This window comes from Bufo bufo, chromosome 3, assembly GCF_905171765.1.
Source record: "Bufo bufo chromosome 3, aBufBuf1.1, whole genome shotgun sequence".
NCBI lineage: Eukaryota > Metazoa > Chordata > Amphibia > Anura > Bufonidae > Bufo > Bufo bufo.
In genome coordinates, this window is record NC_053391.1 from 43,324,145 (window position 1) to 43,339,687 (window position 15,543).

General features: G+C 45.5%; 1 protein-coding gene across 5 annotated transcripts in view; it reads right to left on the minus strand.

The window, feature by feature from the left end:
* Positions 1-15,543, minus strand: part of ITSN1 (intersectin 1) — a 163,377-nt gene that overhangs the window by 108,531 nt on the left and 39,303 nt on the right. For 4 of the 5 annotated variants that reach the window (XM_040423144.1, XM_040423142.1, XM_040423143.1 and 1 more), the window contains exons 4-6: positions 15,077-15,140; positions 4,955-5,115; positions 357-536 (exon numbers count right to left, since the gene is read on the minus strand). In XM_040423144.1, the coding sequence (XP_040279078.1) occupies positions 357-536; positions 4,955-5,115; positions 15,077-15,140 (405 nt within the window). The remainder of the gene's footprint in view (positions 1-356; positions 537-4,954; positions 5,116-15,076; positions 15,141-15,543) is intronic. The other variant, XM_040423145.1, reaches the window with a different exon arrangement.

A 15,543-nucleotide genomic window follows, 5' to 3' on the forward strand; every position in this document is an offset into this window, starting at 1 on the left:
GACCCGCAAAACACAGATACTGGCCGTGCGCATTCCGCATTTTGCGTAGCGGAACGGCCTGGCCTCTAATAGAACAGTCCTATCCATAATGAATAAGACATTTATATTTTTGCGGATGCAACGGAACGGACAAACGGATGTGGACAGCACACAGTGCGGTCACTATTCTTTTGAGGTCGGACAACCCCCTTCAAATTACTTTAAATTAAACTGGTAATTTAATAAAAAGTTCAAGAGAAAATTTCGGCAAGGAGTGATGTTACTGCACAGCATGACGACGGGCGGCAGGCCTGAAGATGGCAGAGATGTAGCCCGAGCTGGAAAGGCACGGTGAGGATTAGGAAGAAGCTGCGTACCCGAATGAGCAAAAGCAGGAAGAGACTGGATTACGGTTGGCGCTCCGTTAGCCAGGGGTGGCGCTCCTGCGGCAGGAACAGAGGAGACTAAAGGAGGGGACATCCCTACAACTGGAATGGGAGGCATTGGCACAGGGGCGACAGAAGCATGGGTCGGCATACCAGTAATTCCGCCTATACCTGGAAAACATAAAAACAGCACAAACTTGTAAATATGTGAAGAAAAGGACACATACACAGCGAACTGAGAAAACTTTGGGGGGTGGGTGACACCTTCAGTCATCCTATTTTGTTAATGGGGTTTCCCGCAAGGTGAATATTCATGGCCTATCCTCAGCATGGGTTCTCAATATCAGATTGGCGGGAGTCTGACTCCCAGCGCCCCCGCTGACCAGCTGTGTGAGTGCGGCTTCTTCCTAGGCCAGATGAGGGGCAACACCCCGAAACAGCTGTCTGTGGATGGATAACTGGCTTAGGTCTTCCCCGTCACATCCTTAAAGCTTGTAAAAGAGCGGGATCTTGACATGGGGGCCACTTAATATGGTGGATTTGGTGATCTCTGTAATGGGGACACCCCTTTGCTCGGTTTTCCTTCCTTTGAGGGATATCTGCTATCGCTGTGTTGAAGACCCATAACTGGGGCTCCACAACTATTTTGTATTTTACTTCTTCCTAGGCCAGTGATGCTACTTCTAGGGCCAGGCGGTGATAGTCGACCGGTGCCTCATCTTGGGTGTCTTCAGTTACTGTTGACTGAGGTAGATCCACAGTAACGGCCTTGTCAGGGACCTCGTGCTGCGCCAGTTCCGGTACGTTCACCGCGAGCTATGGCTGTTTAAGGGCCCTTTCACACGAGCAGATTCCGTGCGGGTAATCCGCTGCGTGAAAGAGAGCCAAGCCCCATCCCGGACAGCAGAGACACGGAGCAGTAACATGATTGATATCGCTCTGTGCCTCTGATCTTTTTACTACAAAATCACAGTGAGATAAAGTGGTCACCATGATTTTGTAGTAAAAAGGTCCCAGGGAGGCAAAGAGCATTATCATCATGTTACTGCTCAGTGTCTCTGCTGTCCGGAACGGGGCTTGGCTCTCTTTCACGCAGCGGATAACCCGCACGGCATCCGCTTGTGTGAAAGAGTCCTAAGAGTCCCTTTCTGCTTAGTTTTGCTCCCCCAGGTACAGGACTGTAATGTGGATGTATCAGTTTGGCAAGGATCTGGCCAAAATTTGAAGCCGGGCAAGCAGGAGCGGAGCGCCCTTCATACGCGGCTTTCTATGGCGGAGCCAGAACCGGAAGTCTAGGCCAGTGATGTCACCTACATTGGTCTCATGGCCGTTGAGCGCTGCGGCCTTCTCGCAGCTTTCCAAGCACAGCTCCGTACATTATCTAGTGGCTGTACTTGGTATTGCACTCAGCCCCATTCACTTGAATGGGACTGAGCTGCGCCTAGGTCATGTGACCGATAACCGTGACCTCACTGGCCTGGGAAGAATCCATGGCACTCCTTGGAATGCTGTGGCCTCGTCAAACAGCTGACTGTCGGGGGTGGTGGTGGGAATTGGACACCCACCGATCAGATTTAGGTCATTAATTCTACTCTCAGAAAACCCCTTTAAATTGTTGAAAAGTTTATTTTCTCCATTTTTAGTTCCCAGTTAATGGGAAAGCTGGGTGACAACCAATACGTCTGTTGATAAAGTGATGCATACACGGCATTCGACGCCTGGGAGTTGTGGGAGCCGGAATATTGGCCCTGGAAAATTTTGTGTAGATGTTGGCAAAAAAACGACTCCAGTCAGGGGTTGGGGTCGTTTTTACGCCCACCGCAAGGACTACATCTTACTTATGATGAAGTGGGTAAACCAAGACCGTTGGAAATTGAAATCAAGTTTTTTGGCCAAAATTTGTTTCAAACAGGTGCGTGAAAATCAAACGTAGCAGCTGCACAGAAGACCAATCTCACCGCGCTCAATGCCAAGTGTCGGCTGCAGCGGTTGGTAGCAGGGTCTCTGGGGTGATGAACCATCTCTCACTATCTGGTGGTCTGATGGAGGAATCTGGGTTTGGCGAATGCCCAGAGAGAGACGACTAACAGGAATGCATAGCGCCTGCTGGAACGTGTGGCTGCATTTCAGGATTCGCGCCCTTATTTCCAGTGAAGGGTGAGGTTTTTTTTTTGTCCTCCCATTTCCCTTGGGTGGTTAAACCCCCCCCCCCCCGAAATGAAATTATCCCATTTGCCTGTAATGCTAATACCACAAAGACATTTAGGACAATTGTCGCTTCCAACTTGGTGGAAACAATTTGGGGAAGGTCTGCCCGAGTGCACGAAGCAAGCCCTCACCTCTCAGCCCCATCTAACACCTCTGGGATGAACTGGAGCTACTGGTTGTGAACCAGACACCAATGGTCTGACGCCACAAATGCTCCTTTGCCAGAGTGGGCGTAAAAATCTCTGTTATGGCTGCAAAAAAAGGGATCCGACTGCATATTGAGGTCCATGGTTTAGGAATGGGGTCTCTAAAAAAGCTCATATACAAGGGATGGTCAGGAATCGACTCATATAATGTATGTAACAAGATAACGAGTGCCCATTAGGCAAGGGCTACAGGATCACTGAAATGAATGGGATCGCCGCGGCAGTCGCAAGAAATCCAACACTGCTAGATCTCTTGCGACTGCCGCGGCTATCCCATTTCATTTCTATGGGATCACCTCTGCTCAGCGATCCTGGCCGCGTCAAGTGTCGCCGTGTAGCCCTTGCCTCAAGGTGCTCATAACGATGATCATGCACCTTTCCAGATACCCCGTTAGCAATGTAATGGTATACATTAGAGGACACCCGGAGTGGCTAGTCACCGAGAGAACTCAGAAAGGACTGGACATCACAGTGCGGAGATTTTGTATAGCTCTAGTTATTAATAAGGTCAGCATCAGTATTTAAAGGGGTATTCACGTCTTAGAGATTTATGGCATATCCAAAGTAGACGCACTAAATGTCTCACAGCTGCAGGTCGCAGAGGTGGGACCCAAGTAGATATCTTCAGAACTGGGGTATCCCGTCCTCCCAGATGCTGCGTTAGTGACCATGAACGTGCTGCTCTCTCCATTCACTAGCCGTGAAAGTGTTTTTCGCTGTATTCAGAAACCCCAATGAAGTGAATGGCTGCGGCGTAACCATCTCTCAATTCCCAGTGGTCAAGGAACCAGGCAGGGCGAGAGTGCGGGGGACCCCCATTCGTGATATAGGAAAGGGTCTGGCATCGATCAGACATTTCCCGCATATCTTGTGTAAATGCCACAAATGTCCAAGATGAGAGGATGAATTATGGTTTCAATACACAGTCATACTTAGTGTGTCTATTCCTCACCGTTTTCAAGATCTCTGCTTGCCGTTTACTTTCTTAAATGTTCTGGTAAAGAGATGGACAGACAGGTGCATGGCTGGTTGCAGTTATCGGCCGTGTCTTATAATGAAGACCAGCGCACCCGTGTCCACCATAAGCCCATGCACCATCAGATGTAGACAGTGCGGGGACTAGACAATGGAGGCAGTGCGGAGTACTGGAGCGGCGGGGAACAGGTAAGTAGGAATCTATTTCAGCAGACGGGCTGCGGGTGCTTGCCTATCATTATAACCAGAAAACCTCTTTAAAGGGGTTGTGCACATTTTGGGGGGGGAAGGGGGGTGGCCGAGGTGTGGAGTGAAGATAACAGGTGGCAGCAGCGGGAATCAAGTAATCATGCTTCCCTTTGCTGGTCCCCTAAAAAGGTGCACAACCCCTTTAAAGAGAACCTGTCCCCTCTCCTGACATGACTGTTTTAGTAACTACTTGCATTCCCCATGTAATAACAATTCTGGCATATCTGTTCTTATGACTATGTTGTACCATTTCTTCATTATCCCTACTATAAATAAATTGTCAGCAGTATGTAATAAAGGTCCAGATGGGTGTTACCACTTAGAGGGTGTAGGTGCATACTCTGGCAGCACTGACTGGATAGTGTCAGGTTGTGCAGGGCCCCCCCCCCCCCAGGTGGTAACACCAAGCTGGACCTTCGATGGAATCTGTCAGCTATTCATTCATAACTTCTAGCAGGACCCCCCCCCCCCCAATCAGCTGTCTGAAGAGGCCATAGTGCTCCTGTGAACAGCTGTGCTGGTGTTGCAGCTCATCCCTATTGACTTGAATGGGACTAAGCTGCACCTAAGCCATGTGACTGATGAACGGGTACATTCACACGGCCATAAGTGTTTTGCGGTCAGCAAATTGCGGACAATAGGACATGCCCCATATTTTCTGCAAGGCCGCGGAACGGAACAACGGATGCGGACAGTAATACACTTGCGACCCCATTGAAATAAATGGGTCCGCACACGTTCTGCAAAATTGCGGAGCGGATGCGGATCCATTTATACAGTCGTGTGAATGCACCCTTAGGAAGAGGCCCGGGGATAGGTCGCCAGTATTAATACTCGGACAGCCCCTTTAATGAATCCACATACAATTGCAGACCTATTTTACGGTAGTTTGGTTTTGTGGGGAAAAAAAAACCTGTTCAAAATACACCAAGTCTTGAGGTAGATACTAACCAAAGCCTGAAGGAGGTGGTATGGCGACTGGTGGCTTCAACATGGCGGTGGGGAGCGCAGAGGGCAGGGGGTAGCCTTGCAGCTTCAGTTTGATCAGTTTCATGGCTATGGAGAACTCCAGCTGGTCCATCCTTCCATCATTGTTCATGTCAGCCAATGCCCTAGAGACAAACCAGGAGAAGTAGCTCAGTGTTACACGGAAGGGTACAAAATGCGTTGGGGGGAGATTTATCAAATATCAAGTAAAGGAAAACTGAGCGCGTCATGGGATACTGATCAAGACGGATCCGGCATGCAACACAATGGAGGTCAATGGTGCCGGGTCAGTTTTCTCGGACACAAAAGAAAACGGATATGGCGCCCATTGACTTACAGTGGTCTTCGTGCCGGATCTGTCTTGGTCACTTTAGAGATAATACAACCGGATCCATTCAGAACGGTTGCATTATCACAACGGAAGCGTTTTTTGCTGAACCATGACGGATCCAGCAAAACGCAGATGTGAAAGTAGCCTAGGCCAGTTTTAATTGACACCAGTTTTGATAAATCTCTCACGGTGTTCAGATTAAAAAACGCCATACCGCCATTCGCCTGCTGTTCAGTCCACCTGAAACACCTAGGTGGATTCTCTTGCTCACTAGCATTGAGGCCCTTAATCTCATGTGTGGCCCCTGATGAAATTGGGCCAACCATCCAAACGAAACGCGTCAGGACCAATCTTGTCATCTGGGATCTCCCATATATATTGGTTACCGCATCAGCGCAGAGCTGGAACCACCTGTGTCAGGGCTGCAATAGGGCATCCTAGCTTTTAATTAGGGACCGTCCAGAGGGGGTCGCCACTTTCAGGGGCAATTAGCTTAGTCGAGGCCAAGTAGGGTCATCACCCAGCTCTGCCCGGCTCTACCCCTCTGAATAATCTGTCTGACCATACAAGCGGCATCTGGCAAGACCGTTCTTTTTTGTGTGCACTCGTTTACTGTCCAGCACTTTAGTAAGTTTAATCTTTCTGTTATATTTTAGCATATTTGAGTATTTATACCAAACTAGTAAAAGTGAAGTTTTAATTGATAAAAAGGTACAGTGTTTGGGGATTTATTGCTCATGTTTGACTAGGTAGAGACCCCCCCCCCTTAAAAGGGTTGTCCACTTTATGAAGAAATCTGCAATGAGCTGACAGTTATCAGCATAGGATACCCCAATACCACTCCTTTATTACGACAGGACCCCCTTTTCAGGGCATCCGTTCCCCATCAATTTCTCGTGTAAAAAGCTGACGCTGGTGGACACCATGTCAATGCTGGTGAAGGGATTTACCCAGGAGGCTACTTTCTGGGCTGCGTCTTCTACTGTGCCGAGGAGGAAGGTATCCAAAGCATTCGCAGATATAGGCAGCAAAACCCCCTGTATCTGCGCCTGCACTGAAAGCGGTCAGCACCGATGCAGGAGAGTATCTATTCTCTCCATACACATCATGTACTTCATTTGGGATATTACTTCTGTAGTTGTGGGGGTCGTCTGGTGCATCCAGGAGTTCACGACACATCTTTTAACTACTAATGGTAGGGCATGGATTATTTGTGGGACTTGAGATGTTAGATTTTTCCCGTCTTGTTCTTTGTTATGAAAAATTTATGATATCGGATCTAGTAATTTTCCCGGGTGCTTCTATATATTGTTGGATGTTTTGCCAGAGGTTTGAACGTTGTTACACGTCCATAATCCGTGCCATAGGTCTGTGTTTGAGGAGTTACATTTAGGATAGTTTGTTATTCTTTTTGGATTTTTTTTTTTTTTTGGGATGTTTAATCCTAGATATGCTTTATGTATTATTTTTAAGAAGGTTTCCTTCCATCTTTCGCTGTATGTCTATAATATTATCCCCTTAAGGACCCATGACGTACATGCATGTCATATCTGGCCGAGGCTTAAGGACCAGTGACGTACATGTACTGCATGGTGATCGGGCCAGCGCATTAATCCCTGCATGACTGCGGTCAGCGCTGACTGCGGCACGTGCGGGCTTCAGAAATGTGCGGGGTGGCCATCGGGTCCTGCTGTGACGGGGACCCGATGACAGCCCGATGCCTTCCTTACGCATCGTGGCTGCCTTCCAGGAGAGCCTGCGAGATCTAGACCTCTGGATCTCACAGGCAGGAAGCTGTAAGTGTATTACACAGTGTGTAATACACTTACAGCCAATGCATGACAATACAGAAGTATTGTAATGCATTGTAAAGGGGATCAGACCTCCAAAAGTAGGAGTCCCAGAGTGGGAAAAAAAAAATAGTGAAAAAAAAAAGGTTTTCCCCCAAAAAGTTATAAAGTTTCAAGTAAAAAAAAACAAAAAAAAAAAACCTTTTGCCAAAATAAAGAAAAATGAATTTTTAAAAAAATATCACATGACCTTAACCCCTCAGATGAACACTGTAAAAAAAAAAATGAAAAAAAAAATGAAAAAAAAAAAATACGGACTTCTAAATTATCTTTCCTCCACATGTAATGAATGCCTCCTGGAACTGAATAAAGTCCTGGAAAGAAACAAGTCATGTTCCAGTTCTTTGTACTGATCTCGAACGTATAATGTGGACGAGATCCCCTATAAGGCATCTTTTCTCCAAGCTCAACAGGCCAAATTTTTCTAGCCTCTCATTAGAGAGACCTTCCGTCCCGTCTGTGAACTCTATTCAGTCCAAAACTGAAAATGTGGTCTTACGAGGGGAGGTTTAATAAAGAGTTAATATTACATTGGGATCATGGATTTTTAGCTCTCTTTTTTTTACACCCTAAAATTATATTTGCTTTAGAAGCTGCTGACATTGAGTACTATAGTCTATTTCGGGTGACAATCTAATGTGTAAGGCCAGCTGGTAGAGACCTACTCTATATCATAAAAGGTAGACCCCCAACAGTCAGGCTCTGTTAGCCCTTTAATTACATTCAGTGTAGAATATCTAGAAAAGACCTGATTTTTTTTTTTTAGGGGTAATTATTTTACCTTTGTATCCTTGGTAAAGCTTAGACAGCTCATGTAGAGAAAGGCAGTTAAAAGCCAGATACATGAGAATTGTGATAACCGCCATAAGCTGCTGTAACGCAGGGACCGTACCGCTGACCAGTCACATCAGATAACCGTAACCACGGGCTGACGTTAGGTTACTAATCTGTAGGCGTCAGCCTGAACGTTGTCAGGCCCTCTTGGGTTAATGGACACCATTTACGGTAGCTATAGTTCAAGAGAATATGATGGTGGATTATTAAGTAAACAGGAAAATGATTACCACTGCAATTATCAGGCCTGATCTACCCACATCTTCCCTTATGGCGCCGAGATACTGCTGAAAAACGTCAAAAATATAAAATATGAAAATCCTACGCATTGACGCAAGAGAAGGAAATGTAGGCGAAAGTAGAAAGAACGCATCTAGAAAGTATAGGCCATGTACACCTTCAGAGGCATTTTTTATAATTGCATTTTTCTCATTCTGTGCAAAAAATATTTTTTTTAATGGGCCTTTATGACAGAAACTGCTGAAAAATATTAATAAACGGTTACATTTTAGCCTACCTGTAAGCATTACTTTCACTCCGAAGTATCATCTGACAGCCATGTATAGCCCTCATCTCTGAGCTACCAACAAAATCAGAAACCCTTATTTAAAGGGGTTGTCCATATTCAGAGCTGATCCCGGACATGTCCCCTTCCTCGCCCAGACAGCCCCTCGGAGAGGAGCATCGGAGCATAAAATGCTCTGATGCTCTCCCATGCCCTGCGCTGGTATCGTGCAGGGCAAGAGGCAGAGGCTTCCGCCTAGCAGTGTTCCCCAGTGACGTCAACAGCACTGATGGGCCGACTTTAGTGCTGCCCTAGCCGTTTTACAGGCTAGGGCTGCGCCAAATCCTGCCCATTAGTGCTGGTGACGTCACCGGTGTCTCTGCTAGGTGGAAGCCTCCGCCCCCAGCAGTGTAAAAAATATAAACAAAAACGCCCTTGCCCTAGTTTACCCCCATGGAGAGTGTCCACGGCCTTTAATGAAAAAATAAAAAGAGGGAGCGAACAGTCCAGCAGAAAACAGCTTTCCATCTCCTCCTGGTACCGTTCATCCTCAGCCAAAGAAAGGCAGGGGTGGGGCTATGGACCGCAGGGGAGGTCTTCCAGCCACACACACAAGGCACCATCGACCATAATCCAGTGCAACGATCGGCGATTTTTTTTTTCTTCTTAGGACTGTGAGGGTCCCAGAGGTTGGACCCGCACCTATTATAAATTTATGTCATATCCTACCGGTACATTCCTTTCTAAGATGATAATACCCCTTTAAAATGGAAGAAAGTTACCATGATAACGCTCATAACCACAGAAGTAAGAAGAGTTAATACAACCTACATCCACATTAAACATCACCGCTGCCCCCTGTTAAGCCGTTACAGCGCAATTCATTTTTATCTGTGGCTGTAATTCAAGCAGATTTCAGCAGATCCTTGGCCGAATTCCCAGTAAAGGGCTAAACCGGTACTTTAATGAGAGCATGTAATGCATTCATGAGCAAATGGCCTTCTCCGCACAAGACTGGATATGTAATGTCTTGTAAGAGGAAGGAACAGGACTTCGCTTATCTCTAGGGAAGAATCGACACGTCGAGCCTGTCAGGAGCCATGACAAACGAAGCAGTGAAAATCAGGGGCAATTCAGTTAGCAGACACAGCGGCCTCAGACGGGGATGTGGACAATCCTTATAGAACAGCAACACGTCTGTAGAGATGCCAACCCCATCTGCCCAAGCAGGGCGACAATGTACCCGTCACAGGAGGGTGCCAGTCACTCTGTTCTACCAGTACCTAGTGAAGTCACTGCCGCAGATGTCAACTGGGAATGTCTCAATATACGTCATGGGTCGGGGGGCCGAAGACAACATGCTAACTGAACATCTTCGTATGCGTAATCAAAGTAGCAGGCCTAGCAGACCACATTGGGGGGGGTGGGGGGTGAGGTCTCTGGAATATTTCGCAAATTGAATTTAACCCCTTCAACCCCGGGACTGTTTTCACCTTTCAAATTTCCTAATTTCTCTACTTTTATAATATAAATAGTAATACCTCCAAAAATAGTTATTACTTTACATTCCCCATATGTCTACTTCATGTTTGGATCATTTTGAAAATGACATTTTATTTTTTGGAGACGTTAGAAGGCTTAGAAGTTTGGAAGCAAATCTTGAAATTTTTCGGAAAATTTCCAAAACCCACTTTTAAAAGGACCAGTTCAGGTCTGAAGTCACTTTGTGAGGCTTACATAATACAAACCAGATTCCAAAAAAGTTGGGACACTATACAAATCGTGAATAAAAACTGAATGCAATGATGTGGAGGTGCCAACTTCTAATATTTTATTTAGAATAGAACATAAATCACGGAACAAAAGTTTAAACTGAGAAAATGTACCATTTTAAAAAGGGAAAAATATGTTGAATCAGAATTTCATGGTGTCAACAAATCCCCAAAAAGTTGGGACAAGGCCATTTTCACCACTGTGTGGCATCTCCCCTTCTTCTTACAACACTCAACAGACGTCTGGGGACCGAGGAGACCAGTTTCTCAAGTTTAGAAATAGGAATGCTCTCCCATTCTTGTCTAATACAGGCCTCTAACTGTTCAATCGTCTTGGGCCTTCTTTGTTGCACCTTCCTCTTTATGATGCGCCAAATGTTCTCTATAGGTGAAAGATCTGGACTGCAGACTGGCCATTTCAGTACCCGGATCCTTCTCCTACGCAGCCATGATGTTGTGATTGATGCAGAATGTGGTCTGGCATTATCTTGTTGAAAAATGCAGGGTCTTCCCTGAAGAGATGACGTCTGGATGGGAGCATATGTTGTTCTAGAACCTGAATATATTTTTCTGAATTGATGGTGCCTTTCCAGACATGCAAGCTGCCCATGCCACACGCACTCATGCAACCCCATACCATCAGAGATGCAGGCTTCTGAACTGAGCGTTGATAACAACTTGGGTTGTCCTTGTCCTCTTTGGTCCGGATGACATGGCGTCCCAGATTTCCAAAAAGAACTTTGAATCGTGACTCGTCTGACCACAGAACAGTCTTCCATTTTGCCACACTCCATTTTAAATGATCCCTGGCCCAGTGAAAACGCCTGAGCTTGTGGATCTTGCTTAGAAATGGCTTCTTCTTTGCACTGTAGAGTTTCAGCTGGAAACGGCGGATGGCACGGTGGATTGTGTTCACTGACAATGGTTTCTGGAAGTATTCCTGAGCCCATTCTGTGATTTCCTTTACAGTAGCATTCCTGTTTGTGGTGCAGTGTCGTTTAAGGGCCCGGAGATCACGGGCATCCAGTATGGTTTTACGGCCTTGACCCTTACGCACATAGATGGTTCCAGATTCTCTGAATCTTCGGATGATGTTATGCACAGTTGATGATGATAGATGCAAAGTCTTTGCAATTTTTCGCTGGGTAACACCTTTCTGATATTGCTCCACTATCTTTCTGCGCAACATTGTGGGAATTGGTGATCCTCTACCCATCTTGGCTTCTGAGAGACACTGCCACTCTGAGAAGCTCTTTTTATACCCAATCATGTTGCCAATTGACCTACTTAGTGTTAATTGGTCTTCCAGCTCTTCGTTATGCTCAAATTTACTTTTTCCAGCCTCTTATTGCTACTTGTCCCAACTTTTTGGGGATTTGTTGACACCGTGAAAATTGGAATCAACGTATTTTTCCTTTAAAATGATACATTTACTCGGATTAAACGTTTGATCTGTCATCTACGTTCTATTACAAATAAAATATTGACATTTGCCATCTCCACATCATTGCATTCAGTTTTTATTCACAATTTGTTTAGTGTCCCAACTTTTTTGGAATCCGGTTTGTAGAAACCACCCAAAAATGACCCCATTTTAGAAACTACACCCCTCCTCAAGGTATACAAAACTGATTGTACAAACTTTGTTAACCCTTTAGGTGTTCCACAAGAATTAATGGAAAATAGAGATGAAATTTCACGATTTAACTTTTTTGGCACATTTTAATCCATTTTTTCCAGTAGCAATAAAACTCAATATTTATTACCCTGATTCTGCGGTTTACATAAACACCCCACATGTGATCGTAAACTGCTGCACGGGCACATGGCAGGGCGCAGTGGGAAAGGAACGCCATATGGTTTTTGGTAAGGCCAATTTAGCTAAACTGGTTTTTAGATGCCATGTCCCATTTGAAGCCCCCCTGATGCACCCCTACAGTAGAAAATCAAAAAAGTGACCACATTTTGGAAAATACGGGATAAGGTGCCAGTTTTATTGGTACTATCTTGGGGTACATATGATTTTTAATTGCTCTATATTAAGTTTTTTGTGAGGCAAGGTAACCAAATTTTTTTTTACAGCGTTTACCTGAGGGATTAGGTCATGTGACTTTTTATAGAGCAGATCGTTATGCACGTGGCAATACCTAATATGTCTACATTTTCTTATTTATTTAAGTTTTACACAATAGCATTTTTGAAACCGAAATAATGATATTTTAGTGTTTCCATAGTCTGAGTGTCATGTAATAGGGGTTAGGTCATGTAATATTTTTATAGAGCTGGTTGTTAAGGACGAGGCAATACCTAATATGTATATTTTTTTTATGTATTTCACTTTAGCACAATAATAGCAGTTTTGAAAAAAAAATAAAAATGATGTTTTAGTATCTCCATGTTCTGAGAGCTATAGTTTTTTTTTCATTTTTTGGGAGATTGTCTCAAGTAGGGGCTATTATTTTGTGGGATGAGGCGACAGTTTTATTGATACCATTTTGTGGGACATACGCCTTTTTGATCGCTTTCTGTTGCACTTTTTGTGATGTAAGGTGACAAAAATGGCCTTTTTTTTTTTTTACACAGTTTTTATTTTTTATGGTGTTTATCAAACAGGGTAGATCATGTGATATATTTATAGAGCCGGTCATTACGGACACTGCGATACCTAATATGTGTGGGATTTGTTGTTTTTTTTTCTCTGTTTTTTTATTATAAAATAAGGGGAAAGGGGCGTTTTTTTTCTTTATTAATTTTATTACTTTATTAATTTTATTAAAAACACTAACTTTTTTTTTTTCTTTACTTTATTTATGACATTCACTTTTGGGGGTCTGATCCCCTCTGCAATGCATTACAATACATCTGTATTGTAATGCATTGCCTGTTAGTGTATGACACTAACAGGTTGCCTAAGAGACCGGGCCTGAGGTTGGATCTCCTCGGCGCCCGTAAAAGGCAGTTCCCGATGCCGTGCAAGGCATTGGGCAGCCTATGCACGGCATCGGGCTGCCTTGTGTCGCATCGGGTCCCCACCACAGCAGCGCAGGGACTCGATGCGAACCTCACCCGACACAAACCTCTTCTATGTCGCAGTCAGCGCGGACCGCGGCATAGAAGGGGTTATTCCGCAGGCATCGCCTTGCCAGCGATGGCGGCGGATACAGCAGGGGCCCGGCTACCACGGACTGCCGGGCCCCTGCAGTGATCGCACGCGCACCGCTCCGGTGCCCGCGCGATCACCATGACGTACTATTACGTCAAATTGCAGGAACGCAGTGGTTCACATGACGTAGCAGTACGTCATAGGTCGGGAAGGGGTTAAAGGGGTTGTCCCGCGAAAAATAATTTCACAGTTTTCAAACCAGCTCCAGGATCTGAATATTTTTGTAATTACATGTAATTAATTAGCATAGCCACTGAGTTATTCGATAAAATGTATCTGTAGAGCACCACCTGCTGTTTGCTCTTTTTCTTATTTCTTTTTCCTGCTCACTGAGACGGCCGCACGTGCTCAGTTTCATCCTTCAACTGCCTCCTGAGCTGTGATGGGGAGAGCTGAGACACGCCCCCTGAGCTGTGATGGGGAGAGCCGAGACACGCCCCCTGAGCTGTGATGGGGAGAGCTGAGACACGCCCCCTGAGCTGTGATGGGGAGAGCTGAGACACGCCCCCTGAGCTGTGATGGGGAGAGCTGAGACACGCCCCCTGAGCTGTGATGGGGAGAGCTGAGACACGCCCCCTGAGCTGTGATGGGGAGAGCTGAGACACGCCCCCTGAGCTGTGATGGGGAGAGCTGAGACACGCCCCCTGAGCTGTGATGGGGAGAGCTGAGACACGCCTCCTGAGCTGTGATAGGGAGAGCTGAGACACGCCCCCTGAGCTGTCAGCTTGATATAAATCTAGCAGAGCAATGAATGAGGAGATCTCTGGATCCATGTGAGGTACAGGACTGGTTCTAGCTTTGTTAGAAAAATTATCATGTCCTATAGGATGTCTGAACTTCATAGCCATTGGATAACCCCTTTAATAGCTCTGACTAGAAGCTGCGCCAAACTTATCAAGCCTGGAAAACAGGGCTTATTCAAACGAGGGATGTAGAATTAGTCTGTGTTGCGTTAGCTAAAAACCAGATTTTTCATTTACATGAAATCAGTTTTTTTCATCAGTTTCATTAAAAAAAATATATATATAAAAAAAAACTGATTCCTACCAAGCCATTAAAGACAGACCTCACACAGATGGCGTCCATGTGAGGACAGATTTTTTTTTTTTTAGTAGACCCTCTGACGTGAATCAGCGAGTCTACAGCCTTGACTTTGGACAAAAATGCTGCAATTTTCTCGAGGAATCCCAAAAAGATATATGGCGAGTTTACACGGCTCAACTGTCGGACAGATTATTGGGGACGAACATCTCTGTGAGGTGCAGCCGATTAACCCTATGAACCAGCGAAACCATCATTCACTGGGTGATCCGGACGTTCGTGCAGGCACATAAATAATCGTTTCTGGGCAGCAGATCGCACCATCTAAACAGCAATCTGCTGCCCAGAAACAACACGGCTGGAGGAGGAGGAGTGATCGCAATAGCGTGACAGCGGATTGCTGTCGGGAAGGAAGCGTTCGGCTGCTCATCGGGCCGTGTAAATCTAGATTGTGAGCTGCACTGGAGACAGCATGCTGGTGGAATAGGCTGGTGCTAAAGAACAAAAAAATATCACACACGTGAAAATGGCTCCTCTAAATGAGCCCCAAGAGAGGTCCCAGGAACACGAGCGGCCTGCAGGATACTAACCAGATCTGTGCAAGTACGGGCGGGTGCAGCCCAGACTGGAGGAAGAAGTTTCTGGCCTGGTCTCCTGCAGGGAAAGAGGAACACAAAGTAAAATACAATATAGTTACTAACATCTGTAAGAGTGATCGCCTCCCAATACAGAAGGGAAGGCTGCGACTTCTGGATCCACAAATCTGATACAATTTTGGCAAGCGGTGCATTGAGTAGGTTGCCATCAGTCCTGCGGGCTACATGCTATTGGGCTCTGTCCACAACAACGCCTGGGCATGACAGGAGGACACACAAAAAACTCAAGAGATGCACAAAACCAGCGGTGTGACTTATGACAAGCAGGTTATACCGATTTCTATTTAAAGGGGTTGTCCCACAAAAAAAGTTTCTAAAGTTTTTCAAACCAGCACCTGAATCTCAAGACTTTTGTAATTGCATGCAAAAAAGCATGTATAGCCACCAACAATAAAATGTAT